The sequence below is a fragment of the Photinus pyralis genome, unplaced genomic scaffold (assembly GCF_008802855.1).
Source record: "Photinus pyralis isolate 1611_PpyrPB1 unplaced genomic scaffold, Ppyr1.3 Ppyr1.4_LG3b, whole genome shotgun sequence".
NCBI lineage: Eukaryota > Metazoa > Arthropoda > Insecta > Coleoptera > Lampyridae > Photinus > Photinus pyralis.
In genome coordinates this window covers 22,997,134-23,014,474 of record NW_022170510.1, presented here as the reverse complement: position 1 = coordinate 23,014,474, position 17,341 = coordinate 22,997,134, and the positions used below count along the sequence as shown (strand labels likewise).

Genomic DNA, 17,341 nt, shown 5'->3' with positions numbered 1-17,341 from the left:
GACTTCGCATTAATTCTGGCCAATGAAATTACTAGATTACTAACTTGTAAAATTTTTACAGGGGTGCTATTCTCGACACCGTTCGTTTTCGTACCATTCGAATTGAAAACGAAGGGTTTATTTACGAGTACTTTCATAAAATGGTATTCTTGACTGCTATTCGTTTATCAAAACGTATGCTTGGAATTTATGCGAACGAGCGGCATGGCAACACTGTCGTAATTTAATTTGACATTTCTTTGCGTGCGAACTACGAATTTTTTAAATTACAAATCATTTGAATCATTATGGAGAAACATAAAAAACATGTACAAATTACTACAGAACAAAAGCAAAAATGTTGGTTGAATTGATGAAAAGTAACAGGGAACTGCAAAGCGGCAAATTTTCTAACACGTTTACATATAAAGATGCCCGAACCGAATGGGAAAAAATAGGACACACGTTAAATAGCATCCCCGGGGCAAAGCGGGACTGGAAGAGTTGGAGGAAGGTGGTAAATCATTATGCCATTTTATATTACTTATTCCATTTATTTGAAGACATGGCAAGATTTGAAATCTCGCGCTAAGTCAAAAGCAAGCGCAATTAAACGCCATGCAAGTGGAACAGGCGGAGGCCCTCAATGTGACGATAAATTAACACCAGTGGACGAAGGTATATTAGAATGTGTCAAAGCCGTTAGTGTTGAAGGCCAGATTGAGGTATAAAGGAATCGACGGTTGAATTTACAGAAGTAGAGGAAAATGTTGATGACGTTCATGTTCATATGGAGGAATATGTAAATTCACCGGCAGGCGAAACGCCTAAAGAATTTTTATGTGATGAACAAGGACCATCTACATCTGTTACCGACTCAGCGACATCAACCTCAGCACGAAAAGTGCCCTTAAAAAAAAAGCAACTAAAAATGCGCAAACTTTAAAAGCAGTGTCAGATTTTAAAGCTACAATGGACACCAAGCTCAAAATGAAAGAATTATACTATCAAAAGAAATTATCGCTGCTAGAAAGATTGGTGGTATCTAAAGAGGATGGTGTTGCTGCTAAACAACGTATAGCTGCTGCTCTAGAAACAATAGCAGACAATTTATTTTAAATAAGTATTAGTTAATAGTTTTCAATTATTAAAACATTAGCTTAAAAGAAATCATTATTTAACAAAAAACGCCGATTATTTATTGTTGCAAAAGTGTAATTAATTTATTTCTTTGGTTTCTGCCAGCAGCCAGTTCGGGATTTACTCTCTCAACAACATGATTTCTTTCTGGGACATGCACGCCCAAATCAATTTGTTCGGCTTCCTCATTTTGTGGAGTTTCTATGTTATGCTCAATACACAAGTTATGCAGCAAAACACAGGCGTTTATAATTTTACTGGCTTTCTCGGGGGAGTAATGCAAAACCCTGTGTTTAAGAAGGCAGCGAAATCTCATTTTTAATACACCATTACATCTTTCGATTGTGCTCCGTATGGTTTTATGTCTAGAATTATAGAAGTGCTCAGGTATATTAGGTCGTGGTTCATATTCTAAAGGTGTTAACAGCCAACTTCTTAATGGGTAACCCGAATCGCCTAAGATTAAAAGTAATAAACCTTTATGTGTGATAGCATTCCTACCTACCTAACAAGAAATAATTTTTATTTCCGGCCTCGTGTAATCGTCTTAATAGGGTTTGCACATTGGATTGGTTCCAAATGAAAGCATCATTAGTACTGCCAGGAAATAAAGCATTCACATTAATAATCTTCAAATTATGGTCACATATCTAAACATTGTTTCAATTAGATTTAGAAATATTGGTCACTTTTCTGATTACCAGTTGTACATTAATGGAATGATAATTCTTCCTATTCACATAAATATGTTCAGGATAATTATCATCATCCACTTTAGGGGGGAATATTGCAACATGTGTGCAATCTATACACCCAATTATTCCTGGGAAATTATACTTTTCAAAAAACCTAGAAAGCTATTTGTTTTTTCAACCGCACACTATTGATTCATGTATCTACCCCATTCTAGCAGCATTGAGTTCTTGTATATTTCTAGGGAAATGTACATAAGCGTTAAAAATTTCATTTCTGTTCATGGCATTGACAACTTCTTCAATACATCTTGATACTGAAGGTTGTGATATTCCAAAGTTATAATTTGATCCCACGTCCATTTGGTAGCTTCCACTTGCAAGAAATCTCAACGTTACTAAAACCTTAAAAAAATCGCTTCAACTAAGATTGTACCTATTGTAGTATATATCCTTGAAAATATTGATACTCAAATTACCTTCGTTGTTATGTCCAAATCAGTGGAACGATTTGCGGGGGCGATGTAATCTTTTAGAAGATGTACCAAAAATTGCGCTAATGCTTTAGATAAGCGAAAAACTTTTATGAAATACTCATCGCTAAGTTCATTAAATGGGTCCAACCGGCGTCTATGTACACGTCTATTTCTTACTTCTATGTCCTCTAACTCCTCTATCAACAATAATTGTACAACATCTTCCATTATCCAAATTTTTATTTCAACTGTCAAATTAAAACGTACACTTTATTTGAAAGCGTCTACAGATTTCCGCTCGCTGTAAACCATTCGGTTTCAATTCGTATACGAACTGAATACGAGCGGTCGAGAATAGCTCTTTAGTCATTCGAATGGAAATGCGCATACGCATTTGAAAGTCACTTGTCGAGAATAGGGCCCCTGGTCTGCTGTCAGTTTTACAGGTCTGCTGTCAGTTTTACAAGTCAGTAGCGTTTAAACATGACGTTTACCCGTTTGCGTTTTGTCTTGTTAATCAACGTTTACAACTGAGTAACAAATAAAGATATTTTAACCGCTTATAGTGATCGGTTATAATTCCTTATACCTCAAGAGTGGATTGTGGGAGAAGGATACTTACAAAGACAAAATAAATGTTTTAAAGAAAATGCGCTTTATCTGCACAAGAGTATTGCACAATTTATCCTTGTTTAGAATCTCATCGCTATTCTCCTGCCAGGGCGAAAATTTTGCCTGCCAGGGCGGCGCCCTGATTCGCCCCCCTTTGGCTACGGCCCTGCGTAGGCTGGACGTGAGTTCGGAGGAAGTAAATACGAACTAGCTTCTTCTGCAGCCGCTTGAACGTCCGATGAAATACTCACATTTTCATCGGAATAGTTCATTTTGCTAGCAAAAAGTTCCCAAACGCGATTGAAACATAAAAGCCGCGAAACGAGGATGCTTCAAATAGCAACGCATTAGGTATCGCGATAATACATGGGTATTCAGTCTTAAAATAAAGTTCTCTTCCCATTATAATACCTATTTCACATCAATTTCTTGACGAAATTACAAAAAATACACGTCTAGTGCGCCAAAGACAGTCAATTTGCAACTTGTTATATAAATAGCTAATTTGACGTTAGATATGGTGGGGGATATTGCGGTTTTTGTCGCCCCCTTTGATATGCCGCATGTGGCCTTGGGCCCCCAAAATACATCTAAGTTGAATGTCGGTTTATTGTTGCAGAGCGATTAGACAGGTCAAGTATGATTTGTGGGTATAGCAACATTGAAGCTGTAGGGGGGCGGTAGTTTGTGTTTTTAATAAGAATAGCACAACAACAAAAATGAACAGGAATTTAATGAAAAATTATGTAAATGTACTGATTGTCTGTCGCGTTCCTTAGCAGCAACAAACATTCTGTTTTTGTTGGTTTCTCACAGTAAAAGCACCCTCCATTTTCATTTCTTAAAGCTCTCTAGAATGCTTTTTATTTCGTAAGTACCTGTACATTGCAGTCACATCGTCGTCTTCACTTGATAACATTGTTCACTGAATTAAATGTAGAAAACACGTTGCCTTGGTGGGACAACTCCATGTCACCTGCTTGTGCCATGTCGAAACCGTGTCGCTGTCGCGTTACTGTAGCGTAGCCTAGGTGAGACAAGGCCCTAATATCTGTTAAAAGGCAAAATCAAGGCTGAGAAAGAAAATAGTGAAAGAAGTACTGAGAGATGACCAAAATACCATCACAGAGTTAATTACATTATTGGATTGTTTGCAGCAACAACAAAAATTTAAGACCCACGCTGCCGAAAACAAAACCCTGAAAAATAATCCTTTTGTGTCAATTTTAATTAATTCGTTGTTTTCATAAATTCGGATATTAATTGTTCTTTATACCAAAATAAACTAATATTATAAAGCTTCTGCTCGCCTAAACTAATGCTTGCCTTCCTAAATGTAATATAGTTGCGGAAACGTAAGCTGTTTATTAGCACGATGAGAGACACAATTGATCACTTTACTTCTGTAAATTCAGAGACTGAAGGTAACTAGAACTGTTTAGTGAACTGGAACGCTGCCATTTTCTAGGATTTCTCAACAAACGTTCACAGGGATGAAAGGAATGAGTTAGGGTAAATCAGTATTCTGGTCTCAGACTGGTTAAAAATTTACTCGGTAATAACGGCAATAACGGAAAATTCAAGGCAGTGCATAACTGCAACGTCCGATTCAATTCATGTCATGGAGCGATAAATTACTTCGTGATTCCGTATACTGTTTCCATTGTTCGTAATTGACACAATGAAATTTTCAAGATTTCTCGGTGTAATTAGGTCAGTAAATAGAAAGACTGTAATTGTCGTATATATATTTACGCAGTTTATCTACCCTTTTTTTGGCTTTTAATTCTCCTAACAAATATATGTAAATAACATCAGTGTTATAACAAAGACAATATACAGGTTCATTCGACTATGCCGTTCGCACGATAGCTCCAAAACGCTTGGACATATAAAGCTCAAATTTGAAGTAGATACATATAGGTCATAGCATTGTTTATTCATAAACAAAGGTCATAAGAAGATGTGGTTAAATTTTGGGCTACTGAGGTTAACGGCCTGACGAAGGATAGCTCTTAACGCACTTTCGCGTTTAGCTTTGCGTCGGTTTACGGTAATATTACACGAACGAACAAAAAAGAAACATATGGATGAAAGAGTGACACTTTATCCAAGACTGGTCCACTAGTCGCAGTAGGTGTAAATTTTGTTCGAAGTACTCGAAGTACTGAAAATAGTCGCCAAAGTACTCGAACTAGTCGTCGAAGTAGTTTGGAGAAATGAAGCTCGAAGGTGAACGCGCATGAACACATCACATGACTTTGCATGTGCTGTACTCCGAGAACGAGTCGAAGTACTTGGAGTACTGCGAAGTAGTTGAAGTAGGTGTACATTTTACTCGAAGTACTCGCAGTAGTACTCCAAGTACTCGAAGTAGTGGTCGAAGTACTCGAAGTATAGTAGTCGAAGTACTTGCAGTATTAGTCGAATTATCAGAAGTAGTTGTCGAAGTAGTCGAAGTCCTTGTCAAAGTACCTACTCGAAATAGTTGTCAAGTCGAAGTAGGTGTACATATTTTGGTGAGGTGGACGAGTCTTGACTTTATCTTAATCCAGCAGCCACGGCTTGTGGTTTTTTATAGTGATTAATAACAGGCTGAATCTTCGTGAGTGGGTTGGGTTCCACGACACGGCCGGTTTTTTTTCTCTGTGATAATTTTCGATAGAGTAGCTAATAATCTGCGCCTGTGTTAAATAACTTGCACGCGTAGGTATAGGACTGGGAAAACTGGGACTGGGACACTAAATTTGTAGGACTATGTGACCATGACCATTCTAACGTCGAGTTTTAAGCGAGACGCTTATGTTTTCTCCCAATCGTCTGATCGCTTTCTCGATGGCTTCATGTCTATCGATTCAAAACAGAATGGATAGAATGATTACGATGAAATTTTGCAGATGTTCTTATTATCAAATTTGTAGATCGGAGTTCGTGAATTCGTAATGTAGGTTAAACAAGTTATTTATTTATTTATGTTCGACTTTTAAATGGACTATAATCTTTGACATTAAGTATCTTTCTAATTTCTAAGCTTGAAGTAGAAAAAATAATCAATCCACTTACCCCAAATGTGTCGGACCGTCGGACTTTCTTCTGTGAAGGTGGTGTAAGAAGGAATATAACAATTAGGAAAAAGTGAGGAATTGTTGTTGATTGATTATTGTCGAGGGGGAAGTTTAATGTGGTTATTGCACAAAACACGATCCGAAACAAATTATGTATTGTAACTATCCAAAATGAAATTTATTGAAAAATGTACGTCGCGTTCGAACAATACTTTCTATCGAATGACCAATGTCACTCCTTATACATGGCCATGACTTCGTAATCTGATTTAATAAATTTTATACAAATAAATAAATATGCGACAATTTATTTATTTGTTTATTTATTTGTTTATTTGTTTGTTTGTTTGTTTGTTTGTTTATTTGTTTGTTTATTTGGTTGCTTATTTATTTATTTATTTGACGTGCTACTTCAATTTCAGTTTAGAAGAAGAATCCTACCGTAAAATGTTAGAAGAATTGGTTTACAAATAACTATTGTGTGCCTGGGCATGCGTAATAATTGTTTTACGTGTTTTTAGTCGGATCGTATTGCGCATCCGCAAAACAAATTTATTTCATTTGGCATTAGTTTTGGCTTTATTCGAAAAAAAAATACATTGCACAAATACAACAGTTATCGTGAAGAACTGCACACGGACAGACATACGGGCGGACAAACAGACGAAAATGTTCACAGAGGAGAAACCTGACCTGTCTTGTCAAACCCAACTTACTCACGAAGATTCAAACTGTTATTAATCATTGAAAAAACAAAGGCTGCGGAACTATTTTACATGAAGGGAATACGGCAATTCAGAAATTCTGGGGGGAGGGAAGTGCTCGTGTTCTACTCGCAGAGCCTATCTGAGCGGATTTTTCCGAAATCTTAACAGAATGCGCTTTTCAAATAACGGTTTGCCATCATTTTAAATGACTGAAAACGAATTTGGGGTGGGATAATCAATTGTTTTCGGAAAAAGACTGTTTTTGTGTAAATGCGCTTTTTGTAAATCGTTTACGATTACTAAGTACTTACTGTAACCTGTTTCATCATAAAAGAAACTGTCACGTGCTACAATTCATTTTTAGGTATATGCGAGTAGGTATTTTCTTTAATAGTTATTTAAGCTACAAGGAATGTAAGCCTTACATTTGACGTTGTCATGTAATATATAACTTACTCTTACAGAGACGAAAGCGCGAAAAAAAATTAAATTTTCATCGCTTACCATCGTACCATCCTTTTTTGAGTAAAACTCGTGCCCTTAAATATTCTAATTTTCTAAATAGACTCTTTGGACTCATGAAGAAAGCCGAGTTCCTATTTCATTTTTCAACTGATGTCGCTTGTTTATTAATGAGCTCCTAAGCGAGTTCTTGATTTTGGACTCTCCGTCCGTTCGTCCGTCTGTGTACATTATAACTCGCGAACAATTATGCACTTTTCAATTCATTTTTCAGTATTATGTTTATGATCACCCAAGGAAGAACTGATTAAATTTTCAGTGACCCAGAAGTTAGTTTGCTATATTTTTTACAAGTTTATTATTATTACTATTATTACAATACGGCCAAATCAGGCCTTTTGAATCTCTGTATTACCCTACTAGGAACGTCTATTGATATCTATTTATTAAAGAGTTACTTACTTGAGGTCACATTTTATTCAGTCAACGAGTACCTTAAATTCATTTTTGTACTCATTGAATGGAAAGATAATGTTTCCAAGCATCCTCGATGCACGGGAAAACGACTTTCCCGCATCGCGGTGTTTTTTAGTTTCCGCTGGAGAGAAGGGGTTATGCGCGTTCTTCGGTTGGTAGTACTTATTGAAATCAACGAATGTCATGTCATGGTTAACTGTCATCTGTCTGTAAAATTAATTAAACCGTTGGTTGAGGGTATTAGTGCGATTACCTAATCGGAAACAGACGTACACTAAGTTTTACGTAAATATATAAACAAGAACTTATAACGCAATCAAATTATTTTTCAGAATTGGAACTCAAGAAAAAGTAAAATTTATTGTTAAAACGTCTTAAAATGTGACCAGTGATATTCTGCAACTATTCGCATATGCAGTTTAAGAAAGCACATATTAACACACACAAAGCTTCCAAGGATTTTAAATGTAACGAGTGTATTTACGCAACTCAAGATAAATCAAATTTGAGAACACATTTGTTCACACATGTCTTCTGGGAATATTAAATACGATCAGTACACTTACACGACCAATAAGAGCACTATTTTCAAAGCATATTTGTTAACATTGAAGACTTCCAAGGATATTCAGTGCAAACGATGCAATGCCGTGACCAGTAGTAGCACTCATTGCAAAGGCAAAATATGTATTAACCAAAGATGTGGAAGTTTTAAATGTGACCAGTGCAATGGTAGTTACAAAATTATGTTACCAACCAAACATATGATTGTGTTACCAACTCATGATTAAAAAAAAACTAATTTACAAAACTATTAATTTTGACCTTTTTTTACGCAATTCGTTACAAAAAATATTGTACCTAACTCTTTCGGAAAGAATTTTCCCGCATTCGCACTAAATGCAGCACTCCCTACGGTCGTGCTGCAAACAAAGTGCTCATGCGGGAAAATTAACTTACCGAACTTGTTAGGTAAATAACTATTACATATACATACTTATCTAGTCGTAGTTATTCTGCATAATATTGTTCGATCTAAGTTTTTGTTTTGTCTGTATTGTGTCCACTCAGAATTTATAATTTGAAAAACCTGTCTAATCCTATACATTTATATGTCAAAAAGGAATAAATTATTATTATTATTATTATTATATCATGCCCCCATTATGTCCTCTATGCCGGTGCCTATTAGTGAAATCTCTATATATAAAAATGAACCCCGGTTTCTTCTGGTCACGCAATAACTTTAGAACAACTTTACCGATTTCATTCATCTTTTTTTTAAAAGCTTTCTAATACTGTGTAGAAGGTTCTTACGGCAAGAAAAACTAAGAAAATCGCGCAGAAAATTGGAAAATTCGAGAAAACGACTATTTAAACATCGCGCGTTTGACAGTGCGACAGCAATTGTTTTAACAGCTACATCGATCGGCATATATCCGTCAAAAAATTAATTTGTGTGCTGTCAATTCGATCGGAAAGTTTATCCAGATTTCAGTGAGTTTTTTGAGAAATGTCAATGTTATTTCACCGCAATCACGCCTTTTATATTAAAAGTTGTTTTGGTAAGTGTTAATAGACTAAACACGTGGTATACATAGTTATACAGAAAAACTATTTTTAGTTGAATTTTAGTTTTTTCAAGATGCTACTAATTAAACGTACCAACATAACACGGTACCAACTTAGGTCGCAGAATTTGAAATCCTACAAGTCAAACATACCGGGTGGTGCACGGTAAGTATGAATAGGGATTTAACATGGGAAATTAGTTTTATGCAATATCCTGTCCTCCTGTACATTGTACAGAAAAAACTGTACAGAGTTTAAAGTTGTTAAGAATTAAAAGGTGCATACAAAACTGTTTTTACATGTTTTCAGGCATGTTTTATTAAGCTTTTGGTATACCTACCCGCAAATTTAAAAATAAATTTCAACATTTCTGTTATTAGTAGCAATAGCCATGACTTTTGTTGTTTTATGAATTGCTATACTAATAACAAAAATGTTGAAATGTATGTTTAAATTTGCGGGTATACCAAAAGCTTAATAAAACCTGGAAATTTTGTGTGTCCACATTGCAAGGCTTTTAAGTTTAAAACTGAAGCTCCGGAATTATGTTGTGCCAGTGGCCAAGCGAAATTGACGCCATTGATACCGCCACCAGAGCCACTACATTCTTTGGTTCCCGGAAATGGGCCAGATTCTATACATTTTTTTACTCATCCAGAAATACAACAATTGCTTTCAAATTAAGGCATTTGGCGCAGCAAAAGAAAGGTACGTTGCTAGCTCTGAATCGCCAAAAGCAACGTAGAAGTGAGTGCGTTTATTTTTTATTATTTTGGGGAGAGATGGGGAGATTTTGGGACAAGTGTGTCAAAATCTCTTTTCCGGCTAAACGGTTGAACCGATTGGAACCAAATTTGGTACAATATTCTTAGACATCAGAGGGCAGAATCGCGCATGCGCAGGTGGGGCGGGTGTTACCTGTACTAGGCACAGCGAATTTCTTGGAATAATTGTTATTATTTATTCCAGTTCAAATTGATTAGGTATGCATAGCTAGGAAAGAGGACAACGTCCGTCGGGTCAGCTAGTAAATAATAAATATAAGGTGGCGTTTAATTGAAAAATTGGAAATTTGTTTCCACAATAACTGCCTTCTGGGTACAAATTTTTGGTTGACATAACATTCATTTAAATATAATATAATGTTCCGACATTTGCATGAAACAAAAATTTAGCTAATTCCTGCACTTTCGCCGTTATTTAGGAAATAAGTTGTTAAAAAATTCCCATATAAAATATATATCTTTCATTTTTATCACAACACTGAAATTTGTTTTCAAATTTAACTTCATTCACAAGCTTAAACCTTTAGCAACTATCGGTCGTTAACAGAAGTTTATTTTTTTTTTACCTCGAAACAAAGTTATTGAGGAAATCGCAAGGCAACTTTTGCACTTTTTTACAATTTTAAGGCAATAAGTACTACAAATTTCATTTTCCATCTACTAGTTTCTCGATGATGTCAAACTTTGACTACTGTACGGAAAAATCCTCGGAAAAATCTATATCCAGCCCCTCTAGCTGTCCAATCTTTTCAACCACTTTGCCTGGAAACGGCATGCGGGTAGGTAGTAATAAAGAGAACAGGGTAAATGTGACTTGTCAACTTTTTTAGATTATAGATACAACTTGTTTAATTTTAGTAGCTCGATTGATCGACTTTCCGTTTTATTTCGATGCTCAATTTAATAGAATACGTGGAAAGCCTCGGATAATATTATCTTTGGTAAAAGCTTCATATGGATTACAACGCCATTCACGACCAAAGTCAGCACTTCACCCTGCGAATATGAAATTAGCCGTTTAGTTTGACGAACTAAATCCCTCTACCCTTGTAGAGTGCGCCTTCCCAAATTAGTGTTTACCTTCCAGGTTGACTAAGTTTGAGTACGCAAAACGATCGAAAGGTTATTATTTTACATAATAATTTAAGGAATAGGCAGCACCTTTCGTGAACACCCATACAGTTTAAAGACAGTAAATTTGCATGATGGGTAAATTAAGAGAACGTATTTTATTTTCTCAGTGTAATTCGAGAGGTTTTTTTGATATTAGGTACTAAATCTTATCGTTGCCCATCTAAGAAAATTGAGAACATTTTATAAAAAAAGTTGTGAAACTCAATACTCTTAAGATCTCGAATGATACACGGTACACATTTTAACAGGATACAACGAAAGAAAAAGGTTATTTAATCTCCCTCTGCGGTGCATAAACTGAATCGAAGTTACAAAATGAGACTGTAGGGAAATGAGTTTGTATATATTTACAAGAATACAACGTAATCAATTAATCATGGTCTATTTTTGAAGTGGCCAATAAGTAACCACTTCCATTTGTGCGACTTATGAGAGCGATCTATTTTAGAACGTAATTTATTATAACCTATACAAAGTTATTTCTCTTCGCTGTCTTCATCTTTTCAATTTTTATATAAAAACTAATAATATAATCTTCATCGAGTTAATTCGAAGTAAGTAAATATTCAAATCGCGCTATATTTCGTCATTTTCACCGAATGATTGATCGGTTTAATAGTCCTGAAAGCTTATGTGCGGCAAACCACTTACTCAAGTACGTGGAGTTTGCAGAAAATATTTATGTTCGTTTTGAACTTAAAATTGGGCGGACTCTGGGACGACTCGGCTTTGCCATAACTCGGCTTTAGGACTATTCGGCTCTGGGATAACTCGGCTCTGCTATAACTCGGTTTCAGGACTATTTGCTTCTGGGATAACTCGGCTCCGGGACTACTTTGATCTGAGACTACCCCCAGGCGCGGCGTTACACGAGACAAAAATGCTCGTTTTGTAGGTACTATTATTACCGCAACTATTGCGTGACATTTCAATTTGCATTCCTTTTTTAGGTTTAAGGTGGTGTTTACATTGAAGAATTTGGAAATCACTCCCCGCACCGCCCGCAATATTAGAATAGTGTCGCTATCCACCACAAGATTCCGCTACCTACCATATTCGAACGTAAAAATAAACAGATATGGCGCAACTGTCGAGATAATAATATACCGAGGACGATCGCTGTAATTTGATATCTGTAATTTATAGAACTGGGTTTTTAGCATTTGTATTCAATTCATATTCCGCTTTCTCGGTTGCTGACGTTTACCGCGATTAATTTCGTTGTAATTAATTGTATTACCAAGTGCTTTATCTTCCCAAATAAGTAAAAATACCTATTTTCTCTCAAAATAATAAATTGGCCTTATACGAATTTGAATAGGGAATGTCAAAAATTATCGCAATTTTCTTTGCACCCTCGTTTAGGCATGCGCCGTCTTCGGTTAGGAATTTTCGAAAAATTGGAAAGAATAGTTGTGTCTGCTACATCCTATATAAGTAACTAGGATGTAGCACCGAATTCTACTATATGCACTTAGATCTCAAACATTTGAAAATGGTATAAGTTCTTAGCGCACCTTAGCAAAAATTTGTAAATAAAGCTGTAAATAGTTTGGTAAAAACATTTCGTTCAACAGTGCATTTATTTTAATAATTCCGGGCTGCGGCGTATTCCATTTCATGCTCGTGAGCAAATTTTTGTACTACCTACTAAAGTACTAACTATTTCATTTTTAAACCTTTATAATTAAATAAATGAATTAGATTATAGACCTATAATTATAATTCATTGCAACCTCATGAAGGATATCTACGAATCGAAGAACTAGCGAAAATTTTGCAGGATTACATCAGCCTCTGTAGTATCTAAATCCAATATTCTATTTCTAAATTGACTATCATGTCATTATACTCGTAAAACAGTTATTAACGAACTCCTAGCGAGTTTATAATTTTGCGGTGTCTGACCGTCTGTCCGTCCGTCCGTTAGCACGATAAGTCATAAACGAATGGACCGATTACGATGAAATTTTGCAGGTGGATTCTTTATCAAATTTGTAGATCGGAGTTCGTGAATTGGTATGTAGACCAAAAAATAAAGTAGGCCCTTTTGACACCTCCGTTAGTTATGAACCGAATTGCATGAAATTCAATATGCGCATAGCTTTAACCATATAAAACACAATTTCAAAAATTGAGCCTAATCGATCAGCATGCACAGTGCCCTTTGCGCAGGGGCGGACTGGGTACTTACGGACCAGGTGTAATTGCATAGGTTACCGGCCAATTTTTTTGCTTCATTTTAAAGTATTCGTTTCTCGAAAATCAATTAGAATATAGTTTTTTTTAATTGCAGAAGAGAAACGTGTTAATAATTTATTAATGGTGCAAGAAACTAAATACAGCACATACTTATAGTGCTAGAATGTTAATGACGTTAAAAATCAGCGAAAATGCAAAATAAAAAATGCAATTACGACAAAATTTCGCAAAAAAGACATAAAAATTTAAAAAGATGAGATTTTAAATAACAAATAAATTTATTGATGAAACTGAATAAGACGCAAAATTTCAGTGGTGGTTCATTTCCACTCTCTGCAGGTCAGTCGTAGAAACTAGGTATGTAAGGTACTGACTCATTTAGCGCATCCCAAAGAAATTTAATCTCTTTTAGTGGGCATTTGTTTGTGGACGACTTGAGCACATTCCAAGAAAACGTTAACTAGGCATTTAGCTTACAATGGAGGTTCAGTGGTAGAGAGTTGGGCTATAAATCCGGAGGTCGGGTGTTCCAACCTGGGTTGAGGTGAATTTTTCATCTGTGACAGAGATGAGAATTAGACCTTCTGCAGAGACACCTCTAAAAAGCATTATGCGGGTCACTCTGTAATTGGGCGGAAACCTGTTGAGGGCCCAGAACAAGAGAGAGATAATAAATAAATAAAATAATAAAACGTCTGGCATAAGAACCCATTGACGATAATGCTCTGTTGTAATGTAGGTAATATGAACTTAAGAGAGATATATTCTGTTTGGTCTATTTTTTATTTCATATCATGAAATGCGAGTATAGGTACATAGACCGGGAGATGGTGACACTTTTTGTGGTGTGATTTGCTACAAGTATGGCGACCATTCAAAGGTTTAATTAAGTACTCCTCAAAACGAAAATGGTGCTAACTCTCTGGGAGTGGGGCCTTTATTACGTGACGATTGTTTAAACATGTCGGAAAATTTAATGATTTTGGACAATTTGCTACACAAAATTCTTTGGATTTTCTGGTAGTCGGTGACAAAACAAATTACGGAAACGAAACGCCATACTTTTCCGGTGGGCCTTATAGCCCGCCATACTCATTTGAACGTGTCGATTGTTTTTTCTTTTTTTGGGTGATTTGCTACAAACTCATTTTTTTATGAGCATCAAGTACTCAATCAGTCATTCACGAAAATCAACCTGCCATACCGCAGCGACGGGCCCGCATAGCCGCCATACCGGCACAAAGATGTCATTTTTGTTAATCATTTGAGGGATTTGCTACACCCTATACATTTTTCCACCAGTTATTTTTATAGTCAGAAATAGAAATTTCGATACGCCATACCTGTGGCATGGGCCAATTATGTATAATATTTTTCCAAAAATGTAAGAATTTTCGGAAAATTTTGGCGATTTGCTACAGTATGGCATCAATTTTTCGTGACAGTTTGAGGTGTAATAAAAGTAAATATCAAGTTTCAAACATGAACTCCGGGCCAATCTTGTTTTATCACTAGTCGCTTAATATTCTCCGCCCCCTCGAACCTCTTAGTCAAGTTGTAAAGGTCCCGGTCGGGGTCGTTGGTTTCTGCATTGCATTCAATTGATCGCAGGTAGTAGGTAGCAGCTGCCGTCAAGTATCTGAACACCCAGTGTACATCAATTTTGATAAAATTTTAAGGCCGTCCTTCAAGACAAACATAATATAATACAAAAACCCATTGTTCTATCACGCGTGTAATAATTGCATAAAAACTATTCAATGCAATACTGTAATAATGCAGTAGGTAAATAATCCCAGCTTCTGCGGACAATCCGTTGTTGAGCTATAAGGGAATATACCCGCCCGATTACGATAAGATTTCGAGGAGGAGGGATATGGTTGGTAGAAGAGGTAGAGACTTTTAATTAGAATACAATGAGAGATAAAATTAATGTTTAACCCTCCCCCGGCCCCGTTGCTCACTGATCTCGAAAAAGAGTCGCGCGGGAAAGTTATAGTTTGTACAAACCAATTTATTTTGATGAGACCTTTCATTAGAATACCGTGAAGGGTAGTACATGCCCCCCCCCCCCATTTTCTAAAGCTTAACTTGGCACCACTAAAGGCATGCATATGCATATGACATCACCAATGGATATATTTCTTGCAGACGTCTCAATCGCCCTTTGTGAGTACCCTATTCCGACAATCTGTTCTTGAGGTATAAGGGAATATACCCGAACACGATAAGAGGTCGAGGCTATGGTTTGTAGAAATTAATTTCTGTCGTTGAGCCCTTTCATTAGAGTACCATGAAGGATAAAACTAGTTCCACTCCCCCCCTCTCCACCCAGTACTTTGATTAGAGGACAGAAAGAAGGGCAGTAGTTGGTAGAAAACGGAAAACCGCTCCTTTCGTTGAGACCTTTAATTAGAATACAATGAGAGATAACATTAATTTTTAACACCCCCCTCCCCCTCGGGCCTCGCCGCTCACTGATCTCGAAAAAGAGTCGCACGGGAAAGTTATACTTTGTACAAACCAATTTATTTCGATGAGACCTTTCATTAGAATACCGTGAAGGGTAGTACATGCCCCCCCCCCTCCAATTTTGTACAGTTTAACTTGGCACCACTAAAGGCATGCGTATGCAAAATCTGATACCAATTGGTTATCGTATGTAAAAGATATGCACGCTTTACTTTGAAAAACAGCATCTCAGGAAATAATTCGTATTTCAATAATACAATACAATATCAAATATCAAATTAAAATTCCATGCGTCCTACGTACGAAATTCAAATTACGTACTTTCATTGAATAAAATGTACTTTGCCCTCTAATGACGTGAGCGACCTCCCTCTTATAATTGCTAAACTGTGTAGCATAGAATCGCACCCGATAACGATGAATACATTTGGAGATCATGACGTTGCCGTGACGATGTACCTTGGCTCAATAGATGTCGTCAAGAAATTTTCTTTCCACAAAAACGGCCTTTAGAGTCAACATTTTTGGTTGAAATAACATTCATTCAAATATATTATGTTCAGACATTTGCATGAAACAAAAATTATTTAGCTAATTCCTGTACTTACACTGTTATTTAAGAAATAAGAATCTTAAAAATTAGCCATATTTATCTTCCATTTTTATCCCACACTGATAACAATTTGTTACAAAATTTACTTCATTCACAAGTTTAAACCTTTAACTACAATCGATCGTTTACAGAAGGTCATTCTTTTACTTCGCAACAAAGTTATTGTGGAAATAGCAATGACACTTTTGTACTAGTTTACCATACATTGTAAACGCCACTTAAGGAAACAGGGAGTCAAACTGGGTAAGGGGATCCAACGAATGTCTCTGTCTTCGATAAATTAATTATTTAAAAAAGCATGTAAAAGGGACGATAGAGTCACACATCAGCTTTATGAAAATCAGAGGTTGATATCTCATACAATAATTCAGGCGGGATAAGTTAGTGCAGTCATTTTAAAAATCGATAAAATTTTTAGAGTTGTAGTAGCGACCAAAGAGTTCTAGAGCACCCTCGGTAAAAATGATTTGGGAAACAGACGAACGGACGGGAAAGCAATTGAATTGACAGTGAGGTTGTAGTTTACATAAATAATAATTCATTACGAAAGGTGAGAGTATAATTTTTCTATTCAAAAAGCCTCAATACACTTTAATTGTAAAATAATTTGCGGAGCCAATAATTACGTTGAACGTCCCATTGAAATCTCCGGACTGTGTTAACCAAGACTCTCTTCTTGTAAAAGTTCCCAACGGGGACAGTACCCCAGTGCGGCTATATTCCAGTAGCGCACCATTTCAACATACTTTAGGGTTTCAGCTAGGATCTAATACGTTTCTATTAATAAATGTATGTTATCTATATACTTTAATAATAAAGAATATTGATTATACATGGTAATTGCACTTGGTTTAATTGCATACATTTCTGGAATGCCTTCTTAATAATTTGTGCTTACTGTGCATGAGTAATTGTTTTACCCATTTGCACGCCCATGTATATTTTCAACAAGT

At 36.1% G+C, this 17,341-nt stretch overlaps 1 protein-coding gene across 1 annotated transcript; it reads right to left on the bottom strand.

The window, feature by feature from the left end:
- Positions 1-1,168: 1,168 nt before the first annotated feature.
- Positions 1,169-2,682, bottom strand: LOC116167182 (putative nuclease HARBI1). Its single transcript, XM_031482439.1, has 4 exons — positions 2,020-2,682; positions 1,821-1,968; positions 1,625-1,769; positions 1,169-1,575 (listed from the first exon to the last, which is right to left on the bottom strand). The coding sequence occupies exons 1-4, from the start codon at positions 2,172-2,174 to the stop codon at positions 1,178-1,180; spliced, it is 846 nt and encodes a 281-aa protein (XP_031338299.1). The 5' UTR covers positions 2,175-2,682; the 3' UTR covers positions 1,169-1,177.
- Between the last annotated feature and the right edge of the window lie 14,659 nt (positions 2,683-17,341).

Excerpts from the sequence above, each read along its gene's own strand:
- LOC116167182 (XM_031482439.1), bottom strand. The coding sequence starts at position 2,174 with ATGGACGTGGGATCAAATTATAACTTTGGAATATCACAACCTTCAGTA. Across the intron at positions 1,969-2,019 it reads CTCAATGCTGCTAGAATGGG|GTTTTTTGAAAAGTATAATT; the intron begins GTAGATACATGA and ends ATAGCTTTCTAG. Across the intron at positions 1,770-1,820 it reads ATTCCATTAATGTACAACTG|ATATGTGACCATAATTTGAA; the intron begins GTAATCAGAAAA and ends AACAATGTTTAG.